Here is a 14,740-nt window from a genome sequence, read left to right as displayed (position 1 = left end):
TATAGCTATTTAAATAATGAAGGGCCGATTTTTCAATCGCCAGATAGCTTTTATCCGACGAATATGTTTGACGTTTTGACAGCTTTTGCATAGAAAATATGTCAAACGGCCTTATTTATTCCTCAAATAAAAGTTATCTGACGATTGAAAAATCGGGCCTTAATCAGTTATTATTTTCAATGGAATAACTATAACATTCGTTCACTTGATTCAGCTACAGCACCTGATAAAAAATAAATAATAATAATAAATGCCAGCCCAGCCAGTACCACTGCTGGGCATAAGACTCTTCCTTTATAGAATCTTTGAGCAATGATCACTACGCCAGCGCATTGCGGGTTGGCGATTTCAGATGCTAACACTCAGACTATAAACTCGAACTTCAAGCTTACTTCGAAACAGCTTTCATCAAAATCGGTTTAGTAGTTTAACTCTGAAACCGAAACAAACCGGACCAGCTTTCATCAAAATAAATTAGTTTAGCTCGGATATCACAACAAACAAAAACACTCTTTTTACAATAATAAATGAATATATATGCGGAATCTTTATACTTATGGCTCAAAGTACCCCTTTTATTTTGTCCACAGTGACCCCTCGCATCCTGGAACCAGTAGCAGGGCAGCAGCTACACGTGACAGTAGGACAGACGGCTGTGCTCAACTGTGTCGCCAGTGGGGACCCTCCACCCACCACGCATTGGGACAGAAACCTCACTATACTGGGCAAGCAACGTAAGTACCGGGTAATAAGACTGGATAGCCGAGTGGTTGAGGGCACCACGCCAAGGCCAATGTACGCTACGTGTCGCGGGTTCGATCCCCGCTTAGGTCAAGTATTTGTGTGGTCCACGAATTCTTGTTATGAGTCTAGGTCCTTTTTTTATGTTTGTGAAATCTTCCGAGATAAAAATTGCTAACGAAATAGTCGTTTATTTTTAATACCAGCTTATTCAAAATTTAAATTAAGACTAGCTGTTGCCCGCGACTTCGTCCCCGTGGGTAGAAGATATAAGTTATGATTTAGGTATACCGGCCCAGTTTTTTTTCACATTTTCCATTGTATCTTAGCTCCTATTAGTCGCAGCGTGATGGTTTATAGCCTAAAGCCTTCCTCGATGAATGGTCTATTCAACACAAAAAGAGTTTTTCAATTTGGGCCAGTAGATCCTGAGATTAGCGCGTTCAAACAAACAAACAAACAAACAAACAAACTCTTCAGCTTTATATATTAGTATAGATTTGAGGAGTGATCACCTCTCTTGCTCAGTAGGTGGTGAATCCAAATTCCAATATTTCGAATCCAGGTTTTGTCACGATATTTTCCTACATCTTTCACAATATCGGACCGCACTATGAAATTAAATGAACTACGAACTTCGAAGACCAGATGAAAGAACTTAGAATAAACTGACGGCAAAAAAACGTTGCTCTACGCGGGGATATATCCGCAATACGTCGTGCAAAATTGTCAATAGCATGGTGTTAAACATGACGATGAACCATTTGGCCGTCCGTTCATTAAAATATATTTTTTTATTCTCTTTTGCAGAAGAAGGCGTAGATACAGAAGATAGTGTTAATGCAACTTCTGCGAGGTAAGATTTTATACAAATAATGATCATACTCATAAAAATTACAAGTTGAAGTCCGTTCTATTTGATTTGACATATCTTACTTTATTCACACAATTTCTCTTAATTAAGTTTTACTCCAATCAGTTATCACCGATTTTCCATGAAAAAAGAAACCATTCCCGTTACTTGAAATAAAATGGCGACAGTTACTAATTTTATTTATTTACTAGCTGTTGCCCGCGACTTAGTCCGCGTGGTTAGAAGATATAAGTTAAGAAAGCCCTCGAAGATGAATAATTTTCCCTGTTTTTTCCACAATTTCCATTGTATTTCCGCTCCTACTAGTCGCAGCGTGATGTTTTATAGCCTAAAACCTTCCTCGATGAATGGTCTATTCAACACAAAAATATTTTTTCAATTTGAACCATTAGTTCCTGAGATTAGCGCGTTCAAACAAACAAACAAACTCTTCAGCTTTATACATGAGTATTGAGTATAGATATAGATTTTAAAGAGAGCTTAAAGACTAATAACATCTTTTAAAGTAACTGCAGTTTAGAACATCTTGACAACAGTTCAACAGTATTCGTATATTTTAGCTCATATTTGTCAATAGTCTTAACGTATATTATCTTTCAGGTTTCTTCTCATGAACAACGGTACCCTCATAATCCGCAACGTGTCTGCCCCCGACGCGGACCAGTACGGCTGCACGGCCGGCAGCGCCGCCGGCCTCGACCGGAATGAACTGCAGCTTATTGTACATCAAGGTAAAGTGATAAATTAAACTATTTTCTATATATTTCAGTTCATCATCGGCCAGGCCTTTTCACAACTTTGTCGGGGTGGGCTTCCAGTCTAAACATTACAAACCCTACATTCTCGCAAAGCTTGAAGCGAATTGAATTCGATCCAAGGAAAATTCTAGTTTGCTTCTCGTTTTCAACAAACTTTCAGGGCCTCAATTCTCCTATTTACAATGGCCGATTATAGATTCACAACATGCTTAAGAGAATATCAATAATTTCAAATTTAGTACAATTGCCATTCATTCATCGGCCATTGTCAATAGCAGAATCGGGGCATTCGGGGCCCAGGTTTTGACACAAACGTAAATCGGACCTAACGTAGATCATTTTAGGTACTTTAAATGAATCAAGTTAACTTCACAATTCTCTAAAATTGAAAGCGGTGTTGCGGGTACCTAGGTATGGTTATGTGGCGCAACTGCGAGGACTATGTCTTGCGGTTGATCGCGATAGGTGTGTTGAGTTGTTTCATTGAGATTCATAATTGTCTTGTTTTAGAAGGAGAGCTCCCCCCTCAAGAGTCGAGTGGTGTGGCGGGCAAGGCGGTGGTGGTGTCCATATCCGTGGCGGGCGCCTACATGGTGCTGGTGCTGGCGCTCATGGTGTACTGCAGGAGGAGGAGGCTCCGGAGGCGACAGAGGGGTGAGGGGACTGGTCACAACATAGACCTTGTATTTACACTATGCTTGTTCCGATTGATGAAACACCTTTACTAGCTATTATATCTATACTAGCTGACCCAGGAACAGTCGTTTTGCTATATAAATGAGTTCAAGGTATGAAAAATAGATTTGTGTCCGGTTATCAGAAAATCGGTCGCGCAGTTTCGGAGGAGTTCAATTACGTACACTGTAGCATGAGAATTTTAAATGTAAGATATATTAAGGCACTATAAATTTAAATATACATACAACAAAACCGTCTACTTACCCCAAAAACTATTTGTCACCACGGAGTAATTTGTCAGCCACCGATAAACTTATGACTGTTCTTTAACGAACGTTTCGACCATCCATTTTAGTTTTTTATTGGCAACATAAATAAATCATCTCTGAAAATTTCAGCTGTCTAGCTTTCACATTTCATGACCTGGTGTCAGAAGGACGGCCACGCAGTGGACCCTCAGTAAATCGGTTCCATAATTACACTTGGTATACGAAACTCAAAAAAAGTTGGCTAGCAGGTCAAATAAATAATAAAAAATCTTGCATAGTAGACAGTCTGGTTAAGTTTTCTTTGCTATTGAATATTTGGATAATTAACATTACTCTTTATCGTTCGTCTATAGGTGAAAAGATGGAGTTGGAGATGACAGAAGGGCGGGAGAAGTTAGTAGAAGAGGGAGAAGAAGAAAAGCAGAAGGCAAACGGCTCCGCCATACAGAACGGAAGATTACTCGGGCATGAGAAGGATAGCGGTACGTAACTTTAATGTAGATGTGAATAGAATTTGAGGGGTTTTAGATAATTAAGTACAGGATTTTTTATTAAATTATGTATATTGTGTATTTTGATTGTTTCAAAAATGTAAATATTAAATTTAGATGACAAATTAAGTTATAATTAGGCGTGTAAATTTTACGGTAGTATAGAATGATATGAACATTTAAAATTACTTAAAGTTTTTATTACGGAAGACTTTAAAATGTAGACAGTTAAGATCTACGCCTAATATTTAAAATTTAATACTAAAGTAGAATTAAGTTATGTGTTATTACAAAATAAAATTTGAGGTTTATAGTAATAATAACATAATTATGCGCTTAGCTTAAAGTTTCTTCTAAAAGTTATCATCGTTAAAAAGAATAAATAATCTTACTTTACTCATAAAAAATCGTGGTTAAACTTTCGATAAAGCTCATTACACTCTTTGCTACTATTCAATTGAATTATAATTAAAATTTAGTTATTTAAACTGTTCCAATTGCCAGGATCATTGTACGCGCAGACTGTATTGACATGCATTAACGAAATCAATGAAGGTATATCGCATGTCTTGTAAAACAAAATACTTCAGTGTATTTAGTATTGTATCTAGTATTCAACTAGCTATTGTCGCGACTTGGCTATGTAGTCAGTAATTGTAGCAAAAAGTTTCACTGAAATTGGTTTCAGTGAAACCCCCTTTGTTAAACCCCATTTTTTTAATAATATGTATTATTAGTTTGGATGGTAATAATATAATTCAAAGTAAATCACCTTTCTAGTCTTCCTAGCCTAACATTGTATGTATTAAGAATCACTGCTGTAATTCCATGGTGTACAATAAAGAATATTCTCATCTAATCTAATCTAATCTAGCCTTTTCCCAACTTTGTTGAGGTCGGCTTCCAGTCTAACTAGATTCAGCTAAGTACCAGTGTTTACAGGGGGCGACTGCCTATCTGACCTCCTCAACCCAGTTACCTGGGCAACACGATACCCCTTATTTAGTCAAAGTAAATAATAATTAATATTAAGTTGATATTGTTTAGGAGCAGACAATTCGGAAGTGTCGGGTATTTCGCGCGCATCTAAGAAGTCGGGACAATACGAGCATTTGTCTATACCACGGACTCTGCTTACTGAACAAATTACTATGGGTAAGTCAAATTATTCTTATGTTTATATTTCTATCACGCATGTAATAATGTTCACAATGTGTGAAAAAGTAAAGAAATTGTAAATTGTTTAAAATAAAGTAACAATAACAAATAATTTTATATTTAATAATGGTTTACTCATACGTAATCATCGGGGTTGCCCAGCTAGTTTCAGATGGGATGGAGTTAGTGCTGTCTTAAACCATTCTGGCTAACCCGATGAATAATTATAATTAATTCTTAATTTATTTAAACACTAAAAGTTTTTACACGAATGTCAGTTTTCTTTAATAGAAAGAAAGAAAGAAAAAGTGTTTTATTGCGAACATTGTAAGCATACATAACACAACAGACTAAAATAACATGAAGAAAAAGATATAACAGCGAATTAATGTTATGTTAACTTAATTAACTATAAACAATAACACTATGTTTCTAGGTCGCGGTGAATTTGGCGAGGTACTCCTAGCTAAGATCGACATGACTCAAGTGAACAAGCTTCGCAACAAGGACGATGGCGAGACGGAGCCCAAGCTACGGCCAGTGCTGGTGAAGGCACTCACTACTAAAGATGAGGTCAGTTCTTAGTAGACATGTTCTTTAAAATATCGTTGTGGTGTCATCAGTTTTGTATAATTATAATATAAATAATAACTTGAATCAGATTAATATGATCAATATTTGTAAATGTAAAAAAATATTCTGGTTATAAATTGTACATTATCAAAAACTTACTTAATTTTAGTAAGTCAATTTATGTTCCTTTGATAATTAAAAACATTTAACGTCTATGTCTATTAAGGGAATTAGTAGTAAACAATTTTTGGCATACACCAATATCCTATATTTTAGATATTAATATTTTGTGATTTTAGATATTAAAATACTTTACCGACTTAAAAAAACTCCGGCTTCGCACTGGATGAACAAATGATGTTGTTTTATTTCACGTTAAATTAAAAAAAATAGTCCCATAAATAAGTCATTGCGATATATTTGGAAGCCAGTAAACAATATATGATTTATGCATGTATTTTATCTTAATAATATTTGTATACCTAACTTAGTTTTACTCTCGTACCTACAGATCCATCTAGCGGAGTTCCGTCGTCAACTAGACTTGTTCAGTCGCGTGCGTCACGAGAACATCGTGCGTCTGCTCGGACTCTGTAACGAGGCCGACCCACACTACATGCTGCTAGAACATACTGACTGGGTGAGGACAATACTTAAATAAAAACATACCGTTTTATACAGTCGGTTAAACATGGTAACTGGTTTTTGAAGAAAAATCATAGTTCATGGAGTAATGGAGATGGATAAGTTAATGGAGTTTCTTGCCGGTTCTTCTCCATAAGAATGACACTTTGAAACTCTGCAACTAGAGTCAGTAATGTAACGTTTTAAAAGTGCCTGAAACGGCCTATTTGAAATAAAAACTTTTGATTTTGCTAGTGAAGTGAGTGATAGAAGAAGATTATCACAGTAAACGTGAAATTTGAGTTCTGTGTACAGAAGTCGATTAGATATTCGTAGGAATATTGATATGTGTTGAATTCGATTTGACATAATATGTGGTAAAGTGCACTGGATCATCGTTACGAAAAAAACCCTAATATTCGTAGAAAAAATGACATGATAAAGTTAGCTTTAAATTTATGGTAACATAGGCTTGACATTCTTAGTAAAGTCGATCTGGCAATCGTAGCAGGGTTGACTTTACATTCGTAGCAAAGTTGAGTTGACATTGGTTAGCGAAGTCGACCTGATTTCCACAATAAAAGTTACCTTGACCTTCGTAGTTTAATGAGACTTGACATTCGTAACCAAATTCGTTTGACATTCCTAGCAAAATCGACTTAACTTTCGCAGCAATTTGCAATAAAATGTATAGCAAATATAACATTATCCTGTAGGGTGAGCTAAAGAAGTTCCTGATCGCGACCCGCTCCCCCGAGGAGAACGCGGAGTACGTGTCGCGCGTGGGGGCGGAGCACGCGCCGCCTGCGCCCGCGCGCCGCGCCGCGCCCCTCGCGCCGCAGCACCGCGCGCTGCTGGGCGCGCAGCTCGCCGCCGCCGCCGCCAAGTGCGCGCTGCACCGCTTCACGCACAGGCACGTACACCTAGAGCTATACCTAGATATAGTCACCGCCACGGAGCTTGAGCGCGAGGCGGCAAAGTGGGGATCGCTTTACGCATCGTAAAATAAAACGCCAATCAATTGTGCATACTCTTCATCTTGTGGTGCATGCGACTGCAACAAACAACGAATTTCAACCAATCACGAGTGACGGTTATGACGCGATGCGCTTCGCGCCAATCACTGCGCTTAGTCCGCCCCGCACCTCACTTCATACCGCAAAAGGAACACAAACAAACACTTCTGCGCAGGCTCAAGATCCGTGCCGGTAACTATACTACTGTCATATTGTTATGTAAACATTTCATCTATGAACCATTGCTAACCGATCCTTTAAATAAAAAACCTAATAATAATAATTAATTATCTTCACTATTTGCACTACTTTTGTAGCTAGTCTAAAATTATTGGTCGGTAGAACCGAACCGAACCAAATTCTGTATAAATGATGTAATTTTGTTCAAATTTAGACCTGTAACCAATTTTACTATCAAAACTACGACCTAAACGAAATTCCAAGAAACTTCGTTCTAAAATTATTATTCTACTTAACCGAATCCAACATTTAAAGCTTTAGACTAATAAAACCTTATACAATTCTCGCAATACCTATTAAAGAAAATTTAAACAAACAATCACAAGCAAGAAAACATGAACACTTCAAAATTTCTACTACTTCCTAAAATATAGTAAATCTAAATTATCTTAACTAATTATCTGCAGAGATATCGCCGCCCGTAACTGTCTGATCACCTCCAAGCTGCAACTGAAGCTATCATACCCAGCGCTCACCCGCGGACCAGACTCCCACGAGTACTACAAACTACATGAACAGGTATGAAAATAAATTAATTTATTCTGTAAATATTATAGAAGTCATCACTTTTACATGACATTTTGTTAAGCAAGATTGAGTCGAAAGCTGGCTACTCCAAAACGTTGAAACAAACTCGTTAGTCTTCGCCTCTTTAAAGTCCAGACAATGTGTCTTTCTATGATGAGTAAAAATATTCCTGGACTGGCCTTTGTATATTAGACATCACAGCACAGATGTAATTTGGCGACCAATCACAGTAATAGATAGCCGAGTAGTTGAGGTCACCACACCAAACCCACTGTGCGTGACGTGTTGAAAGTTCGATCCCCGCGTAAGACAGGCGTTTTGTGTGTTCCTTGATTGCTTGTCCTGAGTCTGAGTGTCTTTGTGTATGTGACTTGAACGTTTGTAAAACCCCCCGACACAATGCTTACAGTGGGGGTCGTATTTTTTTAAGTTTTGGAGCGTAGTAAGGCTCTTATGCTCAGCCCTCTTAATCTTATACATTTTAAGATTTATGTAATTGATGCAGGTGATTCCTCTCCGCTGGTTACCCGCGGAGGCTGTCCTGGAAGGAGACTACTCCACCAAGTCTGATGTCTACATGTTTGCTGTCACGGTTTGGGAGGTGAGTTATAATGAGTACTGTAATTTTAGGGTCATTATCGTGTTTTGAGTTTCAAACTTTAATTAGGTAGGCATTTTTAGTATGCATTGCTAAAATTTTGGCTCGCCACACATGCCCGTCATTACAACTCCTGTAAGCCAGGATCTACATTGAAACCGTAGCTATAAATAAATAATAACATAGTATCCATAATCAAGTATTTACTGTAGTTTAGTAAGTCTGAAAAAAATATGGTGATAACGCCTAGATTTTTATTTTGAACAATTGTTCTTTTCAGTTACTTTTAAAATCTCTTTCAATCTATAATGCACATATTTTTACGAATAAATATTTATTACTTTTGTAATTTTAATAGATTTACACAAAAGGCGAGCTTCCATTCGCTAAGTTGAACGACAACTCTGTATTGGAGCGAGTAAAGAGCGGCTCCCTCGAGTGGACGATCCCGGATTCGATGCCCGAGGCGTTAGGGGAGCTACTTGTGAGTATATTTTAATCTGTAAGAAGATGATACAAGAATATCTTGGTTTTTTATTGTTAACAAGTTATTATCGCACCGGTCGCCGGATTCCCATTTAAAATTTTCAAAACCAAAATGATTTAATCGGTTTCACTGTCCTCGAGCAGTCTCTTATATTTTTATTTTATATGTTTAGATGGATCGAAATGGAATTTTGAACGGCACTGCCTCTTTTTATTATTACTAGTCCCTTTGTCCCCGACATTAAGTCTTCGACGCTTAATTGTCCCAAAAATAAAATTTCGTGCTTACCTAGTATCCCTACAAGATATAGAAAAACAATGTCCTTTGAATATGACTCAACATTTCAGATAGAACTTTCGACTCACCGTAGCATTTTCCTTTTGAGTCCGAGAATAAATGAAAAAAGGTATTTAAATTAATATTTTCTTTATCTCAGAAACGTTGTTGGAGCAAGTCACCGTCCGACCGGCCTCAGTTCACAGAGATCTATGACGAACTAACCGTGATACTACAAGACATCACATCCGAATCCACTTCACAGAAATCACAGGACAAAACTGAAGAATAAAGGAATATTTGAAAAGGTTCGATAGTTTAATGTAGGTATCTAGGTATGTATTTTTTTTTAATTAAAGTTTCGCAAGACACTTGTACTGTATGATTTTAGTGGCCAAATAACTATTTTCATTATAAACTCATAGAGACTGTTAATTTTCTCTCAGTTTCATTGAGACTGTTAAACTACTGCGCTTAAATGTGCTGCTGTATTCTTTGGAGACCGTTTAAATGACCTTTAAACCACACCAACAAACCAGTGCTCATAAAATCTCGCAACAGAAATGTAAGCACCAATCTAGCCTTTAACTTAGACAAACTATTATCATCTGTGTGAGTGTAACCATTATGTGTTTAAGGGCCGATTTTTCAATCGTCAGATAACTTATCTGAGGAATAAATATGGCCGTTTGACATATTTCCCATACAAAAGCTGTCAAAACGTCAAACTTATTCGTCAGATAAAAGTTATCTGACGATTGAAAATTCGACCCTAAGTCAATCATGTTTGTAAATAGGGTTGCCAGGCGTCTGAATAGAAAAGGATATAGTTAGGCTTTTTGATTAGTTGCAAACATAACGGTTTCTAGTTTGTCTGAATTTTGTTATCTTACTGACACTGCCAGAATTTAACAAGATTTATAGTAATAATAGAAAAGGATGACTTTACCAACTAACTAGCTATATTCCCTACATCATAGCATACGTGGCCGGCTTTAAGGATTGGCGATCTGACAACCCTATTTCTAAATCTGGGCGACCATATAATCAGGCGTGTTTGGTACTAAAGTCATCTGGTATTGGGACTTGCGTCGTGCATATGAAAACATGCACAATTGACTGTAATAATTTCATTATAAGGCCAGAAAGAACTAGTGTATGTAATATAAACCAATTGTAGACCGAAAGTGGTCCTGTTTGGGAAATTGCAATGAAAATAGGTTTAAAAAATAGTCTGTAAGTATGTATGTTAGTGTTAATATAAGTATACAATGGTGGCACTGAATTCTTAGAATTATAAATAAAACAACTATGCAGTAATACAGCAGATTTTTTGTAAAATTTGTTATTACACATTTTAACATCAAGTTACAAATTGCTGCCAATAATTGCACTTATGTCTAATTTTGACAGCCCTACCAAAGAGTTACATTTTAATTTTCTGCATTTGTATTAATCTGCCAGAAAAGGTTTTGGAGAAGTTGCTTTTTGCATAGTTCTATCTCCCTTTAACTGATGTCTTGAAAAAATTTAATACTAGATGGAGTACTTCAATTGTACTGATCAAGGAGCTTGAATCCTTGTATCCTATCAGTTGTCTAGTACTCATAAAACAAGCTTTGCGTAGTTTGAAACTAGATGGCGTTGTGTGAAAGTTGTGGAATATAATTATTATATTTTGCAATTCGAAAAGCGACTTAATTCGTTTCGCAAAAAGTATTTCAATCTGTGAACTAGAAAAATGTATTAAAATGACAAGGATTTATTTAACAGTGCTTTAGTTTTTAAATACTTATTTAGTTGTGTAGTGTTCAGTGTCGCCTTTAAGTAGCCATTTTGAAGTATTTACTATTTTAGTCGTAATTTAGTGTAAGTTAGATTAATTAGTTGTAATTTGTTTTATGAGGAGACAGTGTGAATTTCGATTGTTTTTGATGTAATTAAGGTCTGGGCAACAATTTTTACTGAAACCATAATATCGTGGAAATTAAAATAGACTTCTTAACGAAAAATTAACTGTGATTCTTTTGTGATCTAAAAGAAAAGTTTTAGATTTTTTTTAGTAAATTACTCAATTTAAGTTTAAAATCAAAACACGCACAAGTAAAATTATTAGATACTAAATTAATCATTTGCATCTAAAATTACATTGTCTTTTAATAAAACATCAGCCCAAGGGCTCGAAATATCGCAAGCTAAATGATACTGCCAATTGTAAATAGATTTAGACGTATAGACTGAAATATTAATATTTAAGCCATTTTATTATAACTATTAAAAAAAAACATATTTTAATCGTCCGAAATTAATATAATTCGTCCTGATTGAATCGAAATCTTATATTTAAGTAAAGCGTTAGATTGGATGGGGATTTTACTGTTCTATAAACAATTGAACAGTTATTTAATAATTACAAACCAACTTACTGCTGTAAAGTATCAAAAGGCCTATAGCGACTGTATAAAGTGGGACTTTCACTTGTGGAAGCAGGACAGCGCTTTACTGCTGTAGAGCGACGTCCGACTTCCACGTCTGCTGCTATCTTAATCCTGGTTATGAACTATCTGTGTACCAAGTTTCGTATCAATCCGTTCAGTGGTTTTTGCGTGAAAGAGGAACAAACATCCATACATACAAAGTTTCGCGTTTGTAGTATTAATAGGATTAAAAAATCCCCTAATATAATAACGCTCTTAGATTATTAGAAAAAAAACTTCAAATAATGAAGACTTTAGAATTAAGATTTGAATAGGGAAAATCCCAATAAACATCTGTATTTAAAATAATTGTATAATCGGAAAAACTTGCTATTTTTAATTAATCTTGTACATTCTAGTGAAGTGACCAGATGTTGCATTTATAGGTTAAGGTAAGGTAACAACTCATGCTATTAAAATCTCAATTTAGTTTAAGTTTTCTGAATAAAAGACTGTTTTTTTATAAGAGTCTCAAATTACAGAGTTGATTTTTGCAAATGCAATTAATTTAAGTTGTTTTAAGTTTTAAATGTAAGAAGTTAATCTAGCTTTGCCCAACATTGTGGATAATAAAAACTATACAATGATAAGGTCTTAATGTTTTGAAGAAAATACATTTTTTTATCCGGAAATTCGTTGGTTATATTCTGGACAGTTAACTTCAATGCAAGCTAAAATGATTTTCAAAGATTCTGATACTGCAAAGTAATACAATGGTTGCAAATACCGCCTAATTTAAGCACCGTTCTTTTGTTAATACATAATGGAAGGGTAATTCTAAACACAATTTTAAGTGGCATGCTGTCAAAAAGTATAGGAGTGACGGATAGACATGTAAGATCGTCCTGAGTACGGGGCACCGAGACATTCAAACATTACGTTACGTTAACCAGTATATAAAGAGCCACCAAACCAGCGTAGAATGTATCGCATAACAATTGGCAAATAAGATGCTAACACATAAATGTTTGACAAACTTACATCAACGATCAAATATTGAATCTTGTTTGTATGTCTCGGGGTCCTTTTAATAATTATTATTTGTGAAATATTTAGCCTTTGTAACTTTTGATAACCTAAAAATAGTGACAGTTAAAAACTGTAGTAGATTTTGTAATGCTTAGTGCCAGATATAGATTTATTATAATTATTTATTAGGTATAATTAATTAATTACTTTAGTAACATCTAATATTCGTTAGATCTCTTTTAATCTTTGAATAGGTTTTGTATAGTCGATTGTAGATCTCTATTATTTGGTGTAGTTATAAACATTTAGATATTTCATGAGTTTGCTTTTTTAGAACCTTCGGCAATTGCTAACAGTGAGGAACTAATATTTACTGACAAGAGACGTCGACAAAATGGCGCCCAAGAGTGTTAGCAACTGTCAAAGATTTTTTTTTTTAGTGTTGTCTCTTTTGGATGTATTAAGAGTGATAAAGACACTGTATTTTAGCCTAAATGAAAAGATGGTGTAAAATTGGAATTAAATTTAGGGATATATAAAGTCTTTTGTTCACGAGGCAAGGCGGGTCTTTACAACCTGTCAATTTTAGTATGTGTGTGTGCCATACAAACATGTATATTTGTATTTCCACGCATCAGAGGCTTGAAGTTTTTGGGGACAGACCTGCGTTTCCTCGTGTGCGATTAGTCTTACAATAAAAATGATGAACGAGGCCTATCGCGATGTTGTGTATTCAATGTAATTAAAATTGTAATTGATGGTTATTTTAAAATACTTTTATGTAAAGAATATGAGTCGGATAATCTTCGTCATTTGTGTATAGGTTTTTTCAAGCATCTTAGAATATAAAGCATTTTTAGTTTTTAATTATTTTATTGCTTTAATTTGTAACTTATTATCCTGTAGTTATGTTTTTGAATAAAGTGAAGACCTGCGTTCGCTCCTTTGTTTGCTTTACAGTTTTCCCGGACTTGTCAGAGCCATTTTTTAAACTGTCTATGTAAAAGTTTATACCCGGTCACGGGTGACCGACCGATAAGCAATAAACATTTTCAATGCTGGGCATTCAATGTGAATATGACCGAGCTGTTTCCTAAGTCTTCGAACTATTCAAGAACGTAAGTTTTTTTTTCGACTAGATTTGTAGACAAAATCTAGACATCCAGACATTTTTTAGTCGAACTAAGTTTTTAAACCTATTTATAGAAACCTTGTGTAGTCACTATTTATCATCAGTAGCTTATTTTTATATACATATGTGATATTGACTGACTTTTTATGTTTTTTTTATACAAATCCTAGCTTTATTGTACTTTTAATATGATATAGGACTTGCGTCTGTCGAATGGATTAATTTTTATCGATTAAAGACAGGAAATTAATCGATTACTACAGATTTTTGTGTACTTTGTAAATGAACGAACTTTTGCATTTGCGGTTTTTAATAAACGTAATTATAACTCGAGTTTGGATTTTTAATTATTGTTTACCCTTACATACCCATTTTTATAATAGGATAACAGGGACTGGTTTGTGAGGGAAACAAACTTAAGATATAATTTATTAAAAAACTACACTAAAGTAAAAATAAAATGAAAGCGCATTTACAATATTTGCACAAAAATACAGTCAATGTAAGGCCCAGCGCAAAAAGCGGCGGAGCGCATTTCCTGGAAATGAGAATGTATCTTTATATTGACCATAGGTCAAGGTAGTTAAGGCTTATATTAAATTATTGTCTTCAATCTAAGGCAACCAAATCTGTTTTGTCTACACCATTTTATCATCTTGTTTCAAAGGTTATGACTCAAAATGTGTCAGGAGATTAAGGAGTGGATCCAAAACGCATTTTAAACCTTTATTACACTGTCCACACTATGACATTTCAAAATGAAACACAATAATTGATTCAATTAAATTATAATTAATTACAAATCATACATTATAACATTTACATTAATCTCGCCGACATCGGCTAACTTA

General features: G+C 35.2%; 1 protein-coding gene across 1 annotated transcript in view; it reads left to right on the top strand.

Annotated features, from left to right (window-relative positions):
* LOC113505048 (tyrosine-protein kinase-like otk) overlaps nucleotides 1-14,222 on the top strand; it is a 42,913-nt gene extending 28,691 nt beyond the window's left edge. Inside the window, exons 6-18 of the mRNA XM_026887555.1 lie at nucleotides 591-734; nucleotides 1,552-1,597; nucleotides 2,216-2,346; nucleotides 2,884-3,027; nucleotides 3,674-3,802; nucleotides 4,859-4,966; nucleotides 5,406-5,542; nucleotides 6,054-6,182; nucleotides 6,883-7,079; nucleotides 7,830-7,941; nucleotides 8,456-8,551; nucleotides 8,907-9,032; nucleotides 9,472-14,222. Coding sequence (XP_026743356.1) covers nucleotides 591-734; nucleotides 1,552-1,597; nucleotides 2,216-2,346; nucleotides 2,884-3,027; nucleotides 3,674-3,802; nucleotides 4,859-4,966; nucleotides 5,406-5,542; nucleotides 6,054-6,182; nucleotides 6,883-7,079; nucleotides 7,830-7,941; nucleotides 8,456-8,551; nucleotides 8,907-9,032; nucleotides 9,472-9,603 — 1,631 coding nt within the window. The 3' untranslated portion in view covers nucleotides 9,604-14,222. The remainder of the gene's footprint in view (nucleotides 1-590; nucleotides 735-1,551; nucleotides 1,598-2,215; nucleotides 2,347-2,883; nucleotides 3,028-3,673; nucleotides 3,803-4,858; nucleotides 4,967-5,405; nucleotides 5,543-6,053; nucleotides 6,183-6,882; nucleotides 7,080-7,829; nucleotides 7,942-8,455; nucleotides 8,552-8,906; nucleotides 9,033-9,471) is intronic.
* Nucleotides 14,223-14,740: the final 518 nt, after the last annotated feature.

The sequence above is a fragment of the Trichoplusia ni genome, chromosome 24 (assembly GCF_003590095.1).
Source record: "Trichoplusia ni isolate ovarian cell line Hi5 chromosome 24, tn1, whole genome shotgun sequence".
Lineage (NCBI taxonomy): Eukaryota > Metazoa > Arthropoda > Insecta > Lepidoptera > Noctuidae > Trichoplusia > Trichoplusia ni.
The sequence above is the reverse complement of the archived record's forward strand: the minus strand, read 5'-3'. Positions and strand labels throughout refer to the sequence as shown.